Genomic DNA, 20,945 nt, shown 5'->3' with positions numbered 1-20,945 from the left:
AATATAATTAAAATTTTAAAAAATTAATTAATTTTTTTTTTAAATTAATTTTAAAAAATTTAAAAATTAAAAAAAAAAAATTCCCTATAAATTCACAGAAATGGTATCTGTTGGAGATGACACTCATTATTATTAGCAGCAATGTATTCCTACACCATATTGAAGTTGCAATGGAGGATTTTTTTGAAAGCCTGTCAGCAAAAATTTCATTGAATTCTGTAATAGCACATAATAGTGTTTGTAAAATATGGACAGGAAATGTAACAGCCAATGGATTATATGGCCTATTGTCATATAAGGATCCCACAACAAACACGTGGAGGAAAAAACATGTTCACAGACTGGCACTGATGGTGAAGTTGAGAAGTCTGACTATACCAAAGGAGCTAGATGCATCCCATTTATGCCATAATAGTCTGTGTGTGAATGTGGATCATCTAGTTCTAGAGCGTCATTCCATTAATAATAATAGACAGTATTGCAAAGGTTATGGTCATTGCATTGGCCATGGTGACTATCCTGACTGCATGTTAAAGTTGAAATTGTAATATGGAATAAATTCAGGTATCATGATATATCCTTTACACCCACCCACATCCATATCAATGTATGTCTGGCATGGAAGGAAGGAAGGAAGGATGGATGGATGGATGGATGGATGTATGTATGTGTTGAGTAACAAGGAGAAAGGAAAGAGTGTGGTCTTTATTTTAGTAGACCATGCTGGTATGACAGTGCTTTCTTAAATACATTCCTTCCTTCCTTCCATCTTTCGTTCCTTTTATTTATTCATTCATTCATTCATTCATTCATTCATTCATTCAGCTAGTCTAGTAAGTCATGTCTTGTCATGTCATGTTATTTTAATTTTGATTTTTTTAATCTTTATTTATTTTGCTTTTTAATTTCTTTATTTGTGTCTTCATATTCAGAGAAAACTGTTTCGACCTCTCCATAGGTCTCATCAGGTGGTAGTAAGTAACACAACTGCACATAACATGCGTTGTGTTACCTACGGATTTCCCCACTACAGTTTTCCCTTCTGTACAATGTGTTATTCATGGTGTATTTGAGCGCTTTCATTTTGCACATGGAATTAAGATAACTTTTTCTGTCTGCAGTGTCCATTGGCTCCTGCTAAACCTTTGCATAGGAGTGATCGCCCTTGGTATCTAGCAGTCCTTTGCAGTAGTCAGACTTCCTATTGCCTTGCTGTGTCCTGTACCTCAGATGGGCCTGTATCATATTTCCTCGTCTTGTTAGAATACGTTTCCTGGTTTTGGGATGCTTTTGATACAACTGCTGGTAAGTGCAGTCTTTATCCATTGTCTCCAGTGATCTCAGAGTCCTTGTTGAAAGTTTACCTCCCAAGTGTGTCACTTTTTTTTTCAGTGATGATCCCAGGCTGTTATTGAGTCTGTGTATTGTTGAATGCACTCTTGCCTCAAAGTTTCTGGAATAGTTCACATTCTTAGGTAATGAAACACTGATTGATCTGTTCACTGCCTCACATTTCTGTGTGTTTGTGTTCAGTCGCAATCTTTCTACAACATCACAGGAGAGTTTCATTTTCAGAACTTCTAGCAGGATGTTCTTATCATTTTCTGTCATGTTGAGATGAGTCATTTGATGAGGGCCCAGGTATGCTGATCGCATCCACCAGCTGTTAGTACTTCCTCCCCCACAGACCTTTGAATAATGCCGGCATTTGGAGCAGTCCCCTGAATAACAGCGCAGAGTGGCATCCAATACTTGGGGAAGTTGACATTTAATTTTTTTAACATCACCACTATTGTCCTCCATCATTTGTTTGAAGATTAAACCGCAACGTGCTTTAATGTCTTGGCTGAAAATTTTCTGTTTGAGCCTTTTTCCTTCTCTTGTTCTTATTCCTGGAAACATGTTTTCACTAAATATTGCAGAATTACACCGTTTGAACTGTAAACGACCCAAATGGATGGGATCCGACAGTCTTTCTACTTTCCACATTGGATGCAGAATGGTATAAGCATTTTGGAAGCCAGCAGCAGCCTGTGCATCTCCATCTGTTGTTGCATGTCTGATGAGAATCTCTTGCAGAACAAATTTTTGTCCCATTTCTCTTGCCATTTCATACTCTGAATGTGGTGCAACTGGTGACAGATTTGCTGTGCAGTCAACATGGCCTCCTGGACATTTCACATCAAAACCTTTTCCCTTCAGCCATGCTCCAGTCCAACACAGCTTGTTTTCTATTGTAGTTCCCACAGTGTATTGCTTCTCTGTAACAGTTTCGCAGGCAATTCCAACAGCTTGTGATGAACTTTGACCAGGTTTCTTTTCATGTCCAAAGCTAATGGCATTGTATCTCGCATCAAAAGCAACATTTATTTGCTCAGGATGCTGAACACCACGCATAACATTAACTTGTCTGACTAGTTTCAGCTTCTCTGTCATGTCCATTTCATTCAGCTCCACAGTTGCTTTGCCTACAATGTTGGAGGCCCTTTGCATAGATGTTTTGCTAGGTGGCGGAATGTCAGTGGCTGCAAGCAAGTATCTAGCCCTGGTGTTGCCCATTGGTGTATCTTGTAATCCAGCTTGAAACATCATATTTACAGCAGCAGGATTTGGCCCAGGTTTATTTGTTTTTATCTCATCATACAACTTATACTCTGGTGACTTAAAGCTGCAGTTTTTACACATCATAGTATGCTTCCAAGCAAGTCCCCATTTTATTTCATTAGCAATTTGGAACTCTGGTCTACCACATATGTTGACTTGATTGCCATGGCGATGAATGATATCATTCCACATTTCAACATTTTTTTTCATACAGATCATACGTGTCCCATCATGCTCATTCAAATTTGTCTCTTTCAGGTCCAGTTTTGCTTTGGATGATGGTTGTAGAATGTTTGCAGTCCCATGTGTGCCATTACAGTCTGGTGCCTGAACTGACTTGAGACCCCCATTTGTCGGCTTTGTCACTGCTGTGAGAGAGAACTTGTCTGCATCCATTCTTCTTGTCACTGGAACAGATGCAGCACTGGAACTTGGTAGAGTATTATCAGTCAGATATGTGACTCCTTTGTTATGTGGAATATATCCAGGTTTAAAAAAAGTTGTCTTCCTCTTCTTGTACCCTTTCATGGTTTCAGTTACGATAACTGCATGTAAAATACAAGAATCATCCTCTCTCTCTCACTTATATAGTTAGGAGAAGGCATGCTAGCTTGGTTTCAGAGAACTTCACCAACTCTTCAATACTACTGGAAGCCTGACATCTGAAGACTCCTCCCCTTCATGGGTGAAAATGATGTCATGTACTTGGTTAGACCTAGCTTGCGTATTTAGATGCTACCAGATTTCAGGTGTTACCTTTCATTGACAAGCTTTGGTTTAATTGCTTCACACCTGATAAGGAAAACCATTGATGTTTATGACAAAGGATTGGAGAGACTTTGCCATAGAACAAAATTTGTCAACTTCAGGTTTTAAAATTTCATTAAAATTTAAGTTAAATTTAAATTTTCATATCAAAATATGTATGATTTTTTAAAATTGAATTTTCTAAGAAAGTTAAACAGTCTAGTTTAATTTCTAGTAATTTCCAGATTGGTGTTAGAACTAAAAACTAATTACAGTTTATTTGAAGTGTTTATCTTGATTAGCAAAATCACAATTAAACTTTAAGTTTTGTGCATTTTTGAAATTCGGCCATTTGGAATTGAGTTGTGTCTGTGTTACAGTGGTGTCAGCTAAAAGCCTGTATCTGTCCTATTCATGGATGAAAGTCCTTAAAACTTTGCAGCAGCATTTAAGAGACATTGATTTGATCATGGATGGAAGTTTTATCCATGGAGGTGAAATTGTCTAACCCTGTCAGGAATCAGTTCACAATTAATACTTCCAGTTCAGTACCCACGAATGTAGTTCTAGTCTATTTTTAGAACATTTTTTCCTCTCTCATTTTGGTGGTGATAGAAGAGTTTTATTTATGCATTTTTGGTAGGGATTTAAAGGTAACTGTTTATTCTTCATAATATGAGCTCAGGGTGTTGTTGTATGTGTGTATTTCGGCGACAGTGCACAGTGAGTAATAAGGCCTTGGTGATGCTCCGGAAGTGAAATGTGTGTTCTGTTTACATGGTGATGTGTTGACAGTTCAGCATCTAAAAAAAGAGCAGGTCAACCTTTGACGAGAACTTCACCGTGAAGTCATCTTTGAAGGTAGTTTAGATTAGCATATGATTTGTATTGATTGTCACACAGTGGAAAGGTCAGTACTGAGAAACCAATGTAGATAACATATAGTAAAATTAATTGTGTCCTATGTCCTGTCAGGGAAGCATTGATTCAACTTTAAATTGCTATAATATTTTTATTATTAATGATAGACACATGAGATTTTCACACCTTGTGTATATTGACTGTAGCAATCCGAAAATATAATTAAAATTTTAAAAAATTAATTAATTTTTTTTTTAAATTAATTTTAAAAAATTTAAAAATTAAAAAAAAAAAATTCCCTATAAATTCACAGAAATGGTATCTGTTGGAGATGACACTCATTATTATTAGCAGCAATGTATTCCTACACCATATTGAAGTTGCAATGGAGGATTTTTTTGAAAGCCTGTCAGCAAAAATTTCATTGAATTCTGTAATAGCACATAATAGTGTTTGTAAAATATGGACAGGAAATGTAACAGCCAATGGATTATATGGCCTATTGTCATATAAGGATCCCACAACAAACACGTGGAGGAAAAAACATGTTCACAGACTGGCACTGATGGTGAAGTTGAGAAGTCTGACTATACCAAAGGAGCTAGATGCATCCCATTTATGCCATAATAGTCTGTGTGTGAATGTGGATCATCTAGTTCTAGAGCGTCATTCCATTAATAATAATAGACAGTATTGCAAAGGTTATGGTCATTGCATTGGCCATGGTGACTATCCTGACTGCATGTTAAAGTTGAAATTGTAATATGGAATAAATTCAGGTATCATGATATATCCTTTACACCCACCCACATCCATATCAATGTATGTCTGGCATGGAAGGAAGGAAGGAAGGATGGATGGATGGATGGATGGATGTATGTATGTGTTGAGTAACAAGGAGAAAGGAAAGAGTGTGGTCTTTATTTTAGTAGACCATGCTGGTATGACAGTGCTTTCTTAAATACATTCCTTCCTTCCTTCCATCTTTCGTTCCTTTTATTTATTCATTCATTCATTCATTCATTCATTCATTCATTCAGCTAGTCTAGTAAGTCATGTCTTGTCATGTCATGTTATTTTAATTTTGATTTTTTTAATCTTTATTTATTTTGCTTTTTAATTTCTTTATTTGTGTCTTCATATTCAGAGAAAACTGTTTCGACCTCTCCATAGGTCTCATCAGGTGGTAGTAAGTAACACAACTGCACATAACATGCGTTGTGTTACCTACGGATTTCCCCACTACAGTTTTCCCTTCTGTACAATGTGTTATTCATGGTGTATTTGAGCGCTTTCATTTTGCACATGGAATTAAGATAACTTTTTCTGTCTGCAGTGTCCATTGGCTCCTGCTAAACCTTTGCATAGGAGTGATCGCCCTTGGTATCTAGCAGTCCTTTGCAGTAGTCAGACTTCCTATTGCCTTGCTGTGTCCTGTACCTCAGATGGGCCTGTATCATATTTCCTCGTCTTGTTAGAATACGTTTCCTGGTTTTGGGATGCTTTTGATACAACTGCTGGTAAGTGCAGTCTTTATCCATTGTCTCCAGTGATCTCAGAGTCCTTGTTGAAAGTTTACCTCCCAAGTGTGTCACTTTTTTTTTCAGTGATGATCCCAGGCTGTTATTGAGTCTGTGTATTGTTGAATGCACTCTTGCCTCAAAGTTTCTGGAATAGTTCACATTCTTAGGTAATGAAACACTGATTGATCTGTTCACTGCCTCACATTTCTGTGTGTTTGTGTTCAGTCGCAATCTTTCTACAACATCACAGGAGAGTTTCATTTTCAGAACTTCTAGCAGGATGTTCTTATCATTTTCTGTCATGTTGAGATGAGTCATTTGATGAGGGCCCAGGTATGCTGATCGCATCCACCAGCTGTTAGTACTTCCTCCCCCACAGACCTTTGAATAATGCCGGCATTTGGAGCAGTCCCCTGAATAACAGCGCAGAGTGGCATCCAATACTTGGGGAAGTTGACATTTAATTTTTTTAACATCACCACTATTGTCCTCCATCATTTGTTTGAAGATTAAACCGCAACGTGCTTTAATGTCTTGGCTGAAAATTTTCTGTTTGAGCCTTTTTCCTTCTCTTGTTCTTATTCCTGGAAACATGTTTTCACTAAATATTGCAGAATTACACCGTTTGAACTGTAAACGACCCAAATGGATGGGATCCGACAGTCTTTCTACTTTCCACATTGGATGCAGAATGGTATAAGCATTTTGGAAGCCAGCAGCAGCCTGTGCATCTCCATCTGTTGTTGCATGTCTGATGAGAATCTCTTGCAGAACAAATTTTTGTCCCATTTCTCTTGCCATTTCATACTCTGAATGTGGTGCAACTGGTGACAGATTTGCTGTGCAGTCAACATGGCCTCCTGGACATTTCACATCAAAACCTTTTCCCTTCAGCCATGCTCCAGTCCAACACAGCTTGTTTTCTATTGTAGTTCCCACAGTGTATTGCTTCTCTGTAACAGTTTCGCAGGCAATTCCAACAGCTTGTGATGAACTTTGACCAGGTTTCTTTTCATGTCCAAAGCTAATGGCATTGTATCTCGCATCAAAAGCAACATTTATTTGCTCAGGATGCTGAACACCACGCATAACATTAACTTGTCTGACTAGTTTCAGCTTCTCTGTCATGTCCATTTCATTCAGCTCCACAGTTGCTTTGCCTACAATGTTGGAGGCCCTTTGCATAGATGTTTTGCTAGGTGGCGGAATGTCAGTGGCTGCAAGCAAGTATCTAGCCCTGGTGTTGCCCATTGGTGTATCTTGTAATCCAGCTTGAAACATCATATTTACAGCAGCAGGATTTGGCCCAGGTTTATTTGTTTTTATCTCATCATACAACTTATACTCTGGTGACTTAAAGCTGCAGTTTTTACACATCATAGTATGCTTCCAAGCAAGTCCCCATTTTATTTCATTAGCAATTTGGAACTCTGGTCTACCACATATGTTGACTTGATTGCCATGGCGATGAATGATATCATTCCACATTTCAACATTTTTTTTCATACAGATCATACGTGTCCCATCATGCTCATTCAAATTTGTCTCTTTCAGGTCCAGTTTTGCTTTGGATGATGGTTGTAGAATGTTTGCAGTCCCATGTGTGCCATTACAGTCTGGTGCCTGAACTGACTTGAGACCCCCATTTGTCGGCTTTGTCACTGCTGTGAGAGAGAACTTGTCTGCATCCATTCTTCTTGTCACTGGAACAGATGCAGCACTGGAACTTGGTAGAGTATTATCAGTCAGATATGTGACTCCTTTGTTATGTGGAATATATCCAGGTTTAAAAAAAGTTGTCTTCCTCTTCTTGTACCCTTTCATGGTTTCAGTTACGATAACTGCATGTAAAATACAAGAATCATCCTCTCTCTCTCACTTATATAGTTAGGAGAAGGCATGCTAGCTTGGTTTCAGAGAACTTCACCAACTCTTCAATACTACTGGAAGCCTGACATCTGAAGACTCCTCCCCTTCATGGGTGAAAATGATGTCATGTACTTGGTTAGACCTAGCTTGCGTATTTAGATGCTACCAGATTTCAGGTGTTACCTTTCATTGACAAGCTTTGGTTTAATTGCTTCACACCTGATAAGGAAAACCATTGATGTTTATGACAAAGGATTGGAGAGACTTTGCCATAGAACAAAATTTGTCAACTTCAGGTTTTAAAATTTCATTAAAATTTAAGTTAAATTTAAATTTTCATATCAAAATATGTATGATTTTTTAAAATTGAATTTTCTAAGAAAGTTAAACAGTCTAGTTTAATTTCTAGTAATTTCCAGATTGGTGTTAGAACTAAAAACTAATTACAGTTTATTTGAAGTGTTTATCTTGATTAGCAAAATCACAATTAAACTTTAAGTTTTGTGCATTTTTGAAATTCGGCCATTTGGAATTGAGTTGTGTCTGTGTTACAGTGGTGTCAGCTAAAAGCCTGTATCTGTCCTATTCATGGATGAAAGTCCTTAAAACTTTGCAGCAGCATTTAAGAGACATTGATTTGATCATGGATGGAAGTTTTATCCATGGAGGTGAAATTGTCTAACCCTGTCAGGAATCAGTTCACAATTAATACTTCCAGTTCAGTACCCACGAATGTAGTTCTAGTCTATTTTTAGAACATTTTTTCCTCTCTCATTTTGGTGGTGATAGAAGAGTTTTATTTATGCATTTTTGGTAGGGATTTAAAGGTAACTGTTTATTCTTCATAATATGAGCTCAGGGTGTTGTTGTATGTGTGTATTTCGGCGACAGTGCACAGTGAGTAATAAGGCCTTGGTGATGCTCCGGAAGTGAAATGTGTGTTCTGTTTACATGGTGATGTGTTGACAGTTCAGCATCTAAAAAAAGAGCAGGTCAACCTTTGACGAGAACTTCACCGTGAAGTCATCTTTGAAGGTAGTTTAGATTAGCATATGATTTGTATTGATTGTCACACAGTGGAAAGGTCAGTACTGAGAAACCAATGTAGATAACATATAGTAAAATTAATTGTGTCCTATGTCCAGAAGCAGATCTAGGGTAGTGGGACAAGGATTTTCACTCTGTGGGATTCGTAAAGACATAGAAGTTATCGGTACGGAAATTTTACAGTATTTCCAGTGATGCAAAGCGAAAACTTATAGGTAGTGAATATATTTAATAAGACAAGAGAAAACGTTGCAATAATGACTTAAATTATTAATTTATCCGTCCGTGACACTGACAGGTGAGAATAACACAGGATTATAGAACGGATTGGAAACCAAATAGGTTTGGTTGATCATTGCACGTTTTTTTTTTTTTTTTTTGGGGGGGGGGTTGGTTTAAAATTGTAATCAAAGCAGATTAAGTATCACAGCAGTGATATATGTTGAAAATATCTGCTTTATTCACCTTTAGACTTGTTTTTATTGTTTTTAATCGAAATGATATGGAGATAATTGTTGCAATTTTTAACCCAGCCAATGAAGTTGAACTTTGACCATCTGCCTTGTTTTTGTATATTTATATGTTTCTCCAATCTTTTATTGGAGCACCCAGACCCCATATTGAACATGGTCAGGATTATATATGTGTGTGTGTGTGTGTGCACAAAAGTGAAACAATCTGTTGCTGGTGGAAGAGGATTACTATGGTGCTACTCATCTTCTTGTTTCCACGTGAGTACTTACACAAATGAATTCAGTATGATACAAATACAATCCACCTGAGTACTTACACAAATGAATTCAGTATGATACAAATACAATCCACCTGAGTACTTACACGAATAAATTCAGTATGATAAAATCTGTCTATTAATTACAAACATAATGCTATCCATTTCTAGTCATTAAGATGACAGAATGCAACAGTCACTGTTATGCACTGAGCACAGGCTGGTGGGGTGGCCACGGTTCTTTGTCCTATTGCCCCCCAAATCTTGACCCTGTTTGTGCTTTTTGTTGGGGGAAAAAATTGAAAGTATTTACTGGCTTTCCATCCACAGTTTAGTTGGTGCAAGTAGCCGTTAAAGTTGATAAAACTTTAAGATGGCAATGATTATACATTTGAAAACAATGCATAATAATTAATCAAATGCTTTTTTCAGAAGTTTCGGCTGAATATATTTTGGTACTAAAAGGACAATAAAAGTCCAACCATTTATCATATACACATATAATAATATTTTGTACATGGATAGGCAAGTGCTCTATACATCACAATCAATAATTAATGATATCGCCAATTTATTATGACTTGAGTGCATGGTCTTACATCAACATAAAGTTCATGTGAGAAGTGATCATGAATAGGCAATTTCTTTAATGGTTAATTGATCTGTTTATTGTGATAATTGAGTACCAATCAACATCCTGCAGATGACTGGTTAATTGATCTGCTTATTGTGATAATTGAGTACCAGTCAACATCCTGCAGATGACTGGTTAATTGATTTGTTTATTGTGATAATTGAGTACCAGTCAACATCCTGCAGATGACTAAGTACAATAAATGCTTTTGACACAAATTGACAGTTATCAAATTACTGATCCACATGTCCAGTATAATATTGTGATTATTGTCAAAACAGTTTTCTCATACATGGAACTATTCTGGTGTACTCTGCCCAAGTACCAAGTTCTCTCTTGATAACAACAGGTATAGGGTCTGGTGTTAATATTAACCATTTTGAAAAGATCACTTTCACTGACTCTATGATTAATCCAGAATTGTACCAATGTGTTTTAACAGTTATGTAATTCTTGATAAATATTGTATGCATTGTGCCATGATAATTGTAAATGGAAATATTTGCATAGTAATTACTGTGATTATTGTCAAAACAGTTTTCATGCACATGGAACCAGCCTGGTGTACTTATTCTGAGTTCTTATTGATAAATACTTATTCTGAGTTCTTATTGATAACTTAGGGTATAGAGTGTTGGACTAATACTGAGCAATCAGAAAATGTCAGTTTTTGCTGTCAGTGAATAATCCAGAATTATACTGAAAAATTTGCTTTAATAATAGTATCATTGCTGATAAACATTCTGTGCATTGTGCTGTGGCAGTTATAAACAATTGAAAGTATTTGCATGGTAATTACTTTGATTAATGTCTAATCAGTCTTTATGCACATGGAACCAGCCTGGACTACTTTCAACAAGCAGGAGTTCTTATTGGTACCAAACGATATAATGTCTTGGATTAATACAAACAAATCGGAAAAGGTCAATGACATTGCAAAGGTTGATGTTTTGATGTAATACCTACATTCAATGACATTGCAAAAGTTTTTCTTGTTTTAGGGTTTAATGCCATATTTCAGCACAAGATAGGCTATACATGGCAGCCAGTATAAATGGTTCAGGAAGAACCTGGGAAAACCCCAGAAAGAACCACCAACCCATGAGAAGCTACTGGCAAGCTTTCTCATATACCCACATTGGCTGATCCCAAGACTCGAACCCATGCAGGCAGAGGTGAGATGGCAGTGATCCATAATGGTGATTGCTTTAGAACATTCGGGGGCCACTCATTGCAAATGTTGATATATATATATATATATATATATATATATATATATATATATATATATATATATATATATATATATATATATATACTGTATATGCACAAATTTATTAAATGTTGTGACCAGTCTGATTTCATTTCCATCTTAAGTAATAGTGTTAGAAATCATTCCTATTGAGATATTTACTGTTTCTCCAAGTTTGAAAAAAAAATATTTTTAGGTGCTTACTGGACTAAAAAGCATGATTCATTAATGGCTACTTTTGCATGTATTTTGCTTGTCTTAGTTGGCTTAAAATTTAAAGTAAGTCAGATGCAAATTATGTAACTTATAATAAACATGTAGAATGTATATATATATATCATATGACATTGTGTTGTTGAGTTAGGCTAACAAGGTCTTCTCAAAGGAATAAATACTTTCTTATTATTTACAATTAATAACATCCTGTTTTGATATTTTTGTGATTAATTTCATCAGTATCCAGTGGTTATGTTTGTTTTTCATGAAAAACTGTCTATTACGGGCTAAATATTTTATCAGTCCTTGGTTTATAGTCACTGTAGTAGTTCTAGAGTAAACAGTAGGTCACAATGACCTATTCCTTAATTTCACTTGTCTAAGACTAATAAGCATGGATTAACATCAGATTGGAAAGTGTAGTGTCCAAGATAGGATGCCTAGATTTTGTAGAAAGAGTTACTGAAGACAGTTAAGTCATAGTGACTTTTGACTTAATTCCTGGATGCAGTTGTTTAGTAGTTTTGATGTGACTTTTATTTTACTGTACAAAGCACTTGATCCATTTCAGATCAGCCAACAAGAAGATGTACTTGAAGATTGTTCTGTCAAGTTTGTTTCTTATCTTCCTGCAGCATCTAGCTCGAGTCATGTGAGTAATAATTTACATAACTTAAAGGATTTTTCTGTGAAATTACAATGTTATGACCAAATGAAAGAGTGATGCATTGATAACTTGAAGGATTTTTCTGTGAAATTACAATGTTATGACCAAATGAATGAGTGATGCATTTATAACTTAAAGGCTTTTTCTGTGAAATTACAATGTTATGACCAAATGAAGGAGTGATGCATTGATAATAAATTAGGAAGGAGAAAGACTAGTAAAAGAAAACTGCTGATTATGCAAATACTCTCATTAAAAGCAGTGACTTTTATCATTGATAAAACTCTGAAGTATTTTGTCTTGAAAAGTAGTTCTACTATGATCTGACAGAGATGATGGCTCTGTTTCATCGCTGTATTGCATACATTTAAAGAAGAAAAACTTATTACATGTATCTTCATGGGACACAAATTCCTGATTATTTTATCAATAGAAGTATATGGCAAGTTTTTCAATTCCTTAAGACATTTAATTTTACTTGCAATATATTACATATATTTGTTATCTCAATGTATAATGTTGTCAGTATCTTACAACAGGTATTTAGCATATATTGATGTGTATAATGCGTATAAAATTATGTTTGCGTGTGATGCATTATGATCTGGCCAGTATGAAATGATTTTAAAGAATATGAAAATGATTTTAAAGAAATAGCTGTTAGTAAGTACTACTGGCTAATTTGGTGTTTTGTATGTGAAAAAACCAAAACAGGTAGGGTGTTTTTGCATGATTAGCAAAAAATTAGATTTCATTTGTTTTCACTTTGTATTATTTAGCAAAGTAACATTGATAAAAAGGATAGCAACCGATATGACTGAAAAAAGAGCCAATTTATTTCATGGAAAGTTTCAATTTTCTCATTGTCTTGAATATTTTCATGGCCTACAGTTACAACATGGATTACCATAGGGTGGTCTACAATCATCTGCCTGGCCCATGTCGACTTGTACCTGGGGTTGGTAAGTTTTTATTTTTAGCTTAGATTTCAATTTTTTTTCTTTTTCTTTAACTCATTGAATATCACACCAACTGTTTAATAAATGTTAGCAATATATACAATGTATATATTGGCATCAGTGCTCCAATAAACTGTATACAAGGTGGCCGCTATCGCTTAACCGGCTTGATGCAGCTATTCCGTTTTTTTGTGTGCCATTTTCATGATATTTGTGCTTGTTGCCTGTCTTCGTCTACGTTTTTGTGTTCATTATGTATTGGCTGTTTAGTTCGTATGTGTTTCTTCATCTCCTTGTTTTGGAAACGAGAACAATTAGACCTTTTCTCAGCTGTCTTGCTCCACTGCTACAACTTTCATTTGAACAAACCACCATCACGTGATACTCGCCAGTCAACCTGTTTATGCTATGATGGACCCTCATTAAGTGCTTTAAATGACCACTCCTTGGCTGTCCACACTACATTGTGCTCTAGACTAAATGAACTGGGACTACTTTAATCATTACTTAAATGTAAACTTAAATGTAAACAGAAACGAGAAAAGAAACGTTTCAAAGCTGGCCGGCATAGAACAGGAAGAAGAATTCCAATTATCTCCCTTATGCCCTTTCCGGCTTGACAATTTAAAAAATTAGACCGTTAGATTAGATAACCTTAATTCAAATCCCTATTAATTCGTCAACCTTCATGTCAACTATCCAAGAAATACTTCTGTGTATTGCGTTATTCAATGCCCAATCATAAGGACCACCAGAAAAGCACACAGAAATAGTTAATTTTATCAACGACCAGAATATTGACGTCTTTTTCCTGACAGAAACATGGCTAAAAACATCAGGTGATGAGCCCAAGTGTGCAGATCTAACACCCACTGGTTACTCCATCAAGTTGTTCCCGCGTAACTCTTGCGGAGATGGAATTGCTGTCATCACAAAGAACTCCTTGATCAAACATCTTAACCACACCACAACATTCAGTATCGACCACATATCGTTTGAACTAGTCCAAACCACACTCACACTGGAGCAAAGGTCAGTCCATATTTTCTGTGTATACGGCCCTCCTCCTAGTAGAAAAAACAAGCTAAATCTCTCTTGTTTGAGCTGTTTCATAATTTCCTGGAGTATGGAAATTCGATAGGTGGCAACCTGATTATTCTTGGAGATTCAACTTTCACTTTGACTGTCCCAGAAACGCAAACACATCAAAACTCCTAGATTCCATTAATGTTTTCAACTTCAAACAGTCAGTTAACCAACCCACCCATAAAAATGGTCACATTTTAGACTGGATTCTTCATAGGCCTGATGATAACATTCTACGGTCCTCCCTGGTATCCCATGAACTTGCATCAGATCACCTCTGCATTATATGCCATCTTGATGTATCAGTCCCTAACGCTCCACCTTTATCTGTTACTAAGAGAAACCTCTGTATGATAAATAGAACCAAACTAATGCGTGACATCCAAGCAAACCTAACAACTTGCTTACCTCCTACAGCAGAAAAACCTGATAACTGCCTGCATTCATTGCTCGACAAACATGCCCCAGCTACCAAGTGCAGAGTATCAATTCAAAAGTGTTCTTCATGGTATAGCAGTGTTAGGGACCAGCTTCACACTGCTAAAAGAGACTGCCGTAAAGCAAATCTATGAAGCCGCAAAGAAGAATGTCACAAATATAGTTCATGCAGCGAAATCAGACCACTACGGTACTAAGATCATGGAAAGTTCCAGCTGCAAAGAGCTCTTTGAGATTACTAACAAGCTAATGTCAAGGAACAAATCTGCACCACTTCCAGCTACCTTCTCTCCAGTCGACCTTCTGGACATGTTTGCAAATTTCTTCTGTGACAAAATGCAAACCATTTGAGTTAAGCTTGACACCACAATTTCAATTGACTCTGCATCACCATACAGTTGGGATACAGAATTTGAGCGGCAACCATTAGCAGCATTTCAAACTCTCTCTATGGATTTTGTACATACAATCCTGATGAAGAGTGCATCAAAGTCACGTGAACTTGATCCATTTCCAACATCACTGCTGCTTGAGTGCTTAGATCCAATATTGCCTTTACTAACTGATGTTATTAATACCTCTCTGTCATCCGGGGAATTCCTATCATTTTTCAAAACTGCCATTGTAAAGCCTCTGCTGAAGAAACCAACACTAGACCATAACGATTTAAAGAACTGTCGCCCAGTTTCTAATCTCCCATTCATATAAAAAATCTTAGAAAAGGTTGTTCTATCCCAGATTGTATCTCATATGAATTCAAACAGTCTTTTTTGCAATGTGCAATCTGCATATCACCCTTGCCACAGTACTGAAACTACTCTTCTAAAAGTAGTTAATGACATTCTCTCTGCTTTGGATAGCAGAAAGACTAGTCCTCACCCTCCTTGATTTGTCTACAGCATTTGACATAACAGACCATGATATATTACTTCACCGTCTCCCGCATGTATTTGGCATTCATGATACAGCCTTACTGTGGTTCAAGTCCTACTTGGTCAACAGGATACAAATTGTGTCTGCAAATGGAATACACTCCAGCCCAGTTGATCTATGTTGTGGTGTTTTACAGGGGTCTGTTCTTAGATCTGTTCTCTTCATTCTATACACTCAGCCGCTCTCAAGTGTCATTGATCATCATCCAGTGTCTCACCAATTGTACGCTGATGACACCCAAATATACAAATCTAGCCACCCAGCTGAAGTTGATGCTACCATCCAAGGTGTAGAAAGGTGCATTTCTGATGTGAAATCATGGATGACATGTAACAAGCAGCAGATGAATGATTATAAAACTGAGGCCATTCTGATCACAACACAAAGACTTTCTCATTCACATCATTTACCTCAAACAATAAATATCAGCAACACCAACATTAAATTCACACAATCATTATGAAACCTGGGTGTTACTCTGGACAGTACTCTCACGTTGCACCATTGCAAGGCTGCATATCTTGAGCTGAGATGCATCAGCTCAATTCGCAAATATCTTTCAGTTGATGCCACTAAAACACTAGTTCATTAGTACTTTCAAGACTGGACTATTGTAACTCAATTCTCTCTGGTTCATCTCAATATCTACTCCAAAAACTTCAAAACGTTCAAAACACAGCTTCTCGGATCATACTTAGAGTACCACAGTCAGAGCACACCTCACCGCTGCTCTGTACCCTACACTGGCTATCCATTCAATCCAGAATCAAACACAAAATTTGTTCTCTGTGCTACATTTTACTGTCGGACTCGAGTCCAACATACCTATCCGACCTCACCCATGTGTACACACCAGCAAGATACTTACATTCCTCTTCCGACAATTGTATACTCATTATTCCCACTATGAAAAGTCATATGGATAGTGTTCTTTTGCATACCAGGGCCCAGCAATGTGGAATGAATTGCCTACTGAACTTAGACACAAAGACACAGGGATCACATTCAAGAGTGCTCACAAAACTCACTTATTTCAACTGCAAGAACAAACTTAAAGACCTAATAATGTTTCCTACCTTAAATAGTCTCAGCATGTTTTTTTTCTCCTATGTTTTCTAATTTCATGGTGTTTGTATTTGTAATCATATTATTATATATGTTTTTTATCTTTTAGGTGTTGTCTAATGTTGTAAAGCGCTTAGAGTTTCTAAAGATTAGGTGCTATACTCATTATTATTATTATTATTATTTTTATAGTGTGACTCCGCTATAACATGGTAGTTGGGAGCATGATGGAACCCAACCATGTTATAGACCAAACCGTGTTATAAGCAACCAGATCAGTTAGCTGAGGAAAATGATGCATGTACCCCAACAAATTTGGGAGGAGGGGTGCAGGTAATAAATGCAGGCAGTAAAATATGTGCTTCATTGGTAGTTACCATCTCAAATCAATGCATATTAAATGAGAAATACACCTGTAGTCAAAACAGGTAAGGCACATAGAATATTTTACTGTTTTTAGAGAACCATGGATTGGTACATATACATGTATACTATTTTTATATATACATGTCTTATGTATAGCATGAATAGAGTATCAATACCATGTATTCACCCGCGAATCTCATCACATACATTGATTCCAAAATACAAATAATTCCATTGAAAAAATCCATACAGATTTAAAATATTCAATAATTTTGTCACAGATCATTTAAGTCTGAATTTAGTGGATAAACATAGCACAATCATGTAACAAAGGATGAAGCACATTTACTTTTCAATACGTACAAAGTCGGTAAATTTAAATTGCATTTTAAGCTGCCGTTGGTAGCATTCGTAAGCACAAACTTTTTCCCTGCAAAAAGGAAACATTCATGGCCCAGTAAACGTGTTTCACTCACATTGGAAAATGCAAAAATCCATCAGATTCCACTGCTTTTATTTAAGTTTGGTACAGACTTCTCTGAAGAAAAGTTCTTCATTTTTATTGTAGTTGGCTTTCCTTGATAAAATATGCATGCGCTGTTGAAGTCACTGCTAAAAGCCAGCTTTAGAGAACCAAACAAATGCCTGTTTCTTTTTGCGGCGGCAACATCAAATAATTGTATCGCATTATTGAGACTGATTTTTTTTCCATTTGCTAAGTACATTTCATAAGAGTCGGTGTTTCAAAGGTAATATTTGCTTTTTTTTAAATTTAAGCAATCTATTTTATCTTGGTACATTTTTGAACAAGGAATTAGCTGTCGTTTGGTATATCATAGATACAGTTCCTCCCTGCCTGTTAAATAAAGCAACAAGTAAGATTTTTTTTTACATTTGTGGTTGCTGAGTAATGCCGCCTTCCACTCAATTTAAGAAAGGGTCAGCAGATGATAGAGATGCAGGTGTTCTGGTCTGATGACAAGGATTTGTACAGAACATGTGGGTGTTCTGAAAGATTTAATTCTGTGTGAAAAGAAGAGGAATATTGCATACCATCCACACTATGTAAATATGTTAATTACTAGCGAGCGGCCTAAAATCTGACAAAAAATAGATTACGATATAATACCGCTTCTGGTTGACCTCCGATCATAGAATAAACATTTTACACTTTATTTTTCGTACTTTTTAGAAGAAAAAACTTTTTTTGTGTACGAGAAAAATACATATAAAATTTCAGGAGCCACTTTTGTATTATTCATGAGCAATCTCTTCCCCAAAATGATAATAAACATTTTATGTTTTGTTTGAGTACTTTTCAGAAATAATTTTTTCATGTGCAAGAAAAATACATGTATATAAAATCTTGGGAGCCATGCCATGATCGTGTTATATCCGAATTTGCATTATAACGGAATGCACAATAGCAGGGTCATACTGTGTATATATATATATATATATATATATATATATATATATATATATATATATATATATATATATATATATATATATATAATCAATTTAGTAAGTAAACAATGTTCCATTTATTGTTTATTTCTAACAGATTATGGCTCAGAAGATATGCAGACTCTGTCCAATGGGTTGACTTTTATCACCTCTGTAAGTATTTCAATGGGTTGACTTGTATCACCTCTGTAAGTATTTCAGTGGGTTGACTTGTATCACCTCTGTAAGTATTTCAGTGGGTTGACTTGTATCACCTCTGTAAGTATTTCAGTGGGTTGACTTGTATCACCTCTGTAAGTATTTCAGTATTGTTATTAATAGTATGTATTGGTTGACTTGTGTAAGTACATCCAATGGGTTGACATTTTTACCTTGGTAAGTATTTCAGTGGGTTGACTTGTATCACCTCTGTAAGTATTTCAGTGGGTTGACTTGTATCACCTCTGTAAGTATTTCAGTGGGTTGACTTGTATCACCTCTGTAAGTATTTCAGTATTGTTATTAACAGTATGTATTGGTTGACTTGTGTAAGTACATCCAATGGGTTGACATTTTTACCTTGGTAAGTATTTCAGTGGGTTGACTTTTATCACCTCTGTAAGTATTTCAGTGGGTTGACTTTTATCACCTCTGGAAGTAATTCAGTGGGTTGACTTTTTTAACATCTGTAAGTATTTCAGTGGATTGATGTTTATCACCTCTGTAAGTATTTCAATGGTTGACTTTTATCACCTCTGTAAGTATTTCAGTGGGTTGACTTTTATCACCTCAGTAAGTATGACAATGCATTGACTTTTATCAGCTTTGTAAGTATTTAAATGGGTTGACGTTTATCACCTATGTAAGTATTTCAATGGGTTGACTTTTATCACATATGTAAGTATTTAATTGGGTTGACATTTATAACCTCTGTAAGTATTTCAATGGGTTAACTTTTATCATCTCTGTAAGTATTTCAGTGGTTTGACTTTTATCACCTCTGTAAGTATTTCAGTGGGTTGACTTTTATCACTTCTGTATGTATTTCAGTGGGTTGACTTTTATCAACTCTGTAAGTATTTCAGTATTGTTAATAACAGTACCTATTGGTAGCCCTGTGTAAGTATTTCAATGGGTTATCTTGTATCACCTCTTTAAGTATTTCAATATTGTTAATTACAGTACCTATTGGTAGCCCTGTGTAAGTATGTCCAATGGGTTGACTTTTATTGCCTCTGTAAGTATTTCAGTGTTGTTAATTACAGTACCTATATAAATGGTACTGTGTATATTATGGCTTGTAGAAACATTGAATTCACATACTGGTTGAATAAAATAGTTGTGATTTAGAATCAGACGTAATTTAATGACTGTGATTTTATTGGTATGTCGATTTCTCCATCAAATACATTACCCAATCACATAAACGTAGGACAAAAAGCTCTGCTACCTCTGAATAAAGCACGTGTATCATACAGATGAGCAGATAACTCTTATTGTTTATGTGATTGGGTAATGTATTTTGAAGGATGAGAATATTTTAGTAAATTACCTGATCACATTACTGTCAATAACTTCCACTTATCCCTGCAGTGCAAGGATCCTTTTAAATATATGCTTAATTTTAAACTGGTAAACATCATTTATCTGGATAGTCACCTTGTGCAGGTAGGAATAGTTTGTAACAATTATTTCCCTTTGTCACTATATTATTGGGTAATAATTTTGAAGAACAATAATTTCCAACAAAAATTTCTTTCTTCAAAATCAAAATTTTTGTCTTAGAAGCTCCACACAAATGTTTTTCTTTTAAAAGTAGTATTAACTGGTAGTAAATAAAGATTTTTTAATATTCATTAGAAAGATGGCCTATTAAAAAGTGTCCTAAATAATGCAGCGTCCAATATAACTCTGAGAAATGACTGTGCCTCACAAGATAATTCAAAACTGTTAACAGTGGACAGTTATTGTTTTGATCAGTTTACTTTGACTAAATTCACACATTTATTCAATAAATCGGTTGTGTAAATTGTACATAAAATGAAGATTTTGTATAGTTAGAGTTACATTTTCCTTCTAATGAAATTTCAGTGAGGATCAGATCACAAAATGTTAACCTTAAGCAATTATATGAGTTCCGACAACATATATAGTATAATATAGTCTGGACTGCTCAGATTACAGTACGAGATATTCTGGACTGTCCAGATCACAGAACAAGATTGTCTGGACTGTCCAGATCACATAACAAGATAGTCTGGACTTTTCAGATCACAGTATGAGATATTCTGGACTGCTCAGATTACAGTAAAAGATAGTCTGGAATGTCCAGATCACAGAACAATATAGTCTGGACTGATCAGATCACAGTACAAGATATTTTGGACTGCCCAGATCACAGTACAAGATGGTCTAGACTAATCAGATTACAGTACAAGATAGTCTGAACTGCATAGAACACAGTACTAAATAGTCTGGACTACTTAGGTCACAGTACAA

General features: G+C 35.8%; 1 protein-coding gene across 4 annotated transcripts in view; it reads left to right on the top strand.

Annotated features, from left to right (window-relative positions):
- Positions 1 to 8,743: 8,743 nt before the first annotated feature.
- The window catches only part of LOC149789888 (serum paraoxonase/arylesterase 2-like), a 48,378-nt gene continuing 36,176 nt past the window's right edge, over positions 8,744 to 20,945 (top strand). For 2 of the 4 annotated variants that reach the window (XM_089971954.1, XM_089971952.1), the window contains exons 1-4: positions 8,750 to 8,866; positions 12,055 to 12,135; positions 13,042 to 13,112; positions 18,565 to 18,620. In XM_089971954.1, coding sequence (XP_089828080.1) covers positions 12,071 to 12,135; positions 13,042 to 13,112; positions 18,565 to 18,620 — 192 coding nt within the window. In that variant the 5' untranslated portion in view covers positions 8,750 to 8,866; positions 12,055 to 12,070. Of the gene's footprint in view, positions 8,867 to 12,054; positions 12,136 to 13,038; positions 13,113 to 18,564; positions 18,621 to 20,945 lie in introns of those variants that run through there. The other 2 variants (XM_089971953.1, XM_089971955.1) reach the window with 2 other exon arrangements.

Source organism: Sinohyriopsis cumingii, chromosome 10, assembly GCF_028554795.1.
Source record: "Sinohyriopsis cumingii isolate HCF-2022 chromosome 10, ASM2855479v2, whole genome shotgun sequence".
Lineage (NCBI taxonomy): Eukaryota > Metazoa > Mollusca > Bivalvia > Unionida > Unionidae > Sinohyriopsis > Sinohyriopsis cumingii.
This window is presented reverse-complemented; position numbering and strand designations above follow the sequence as displayed.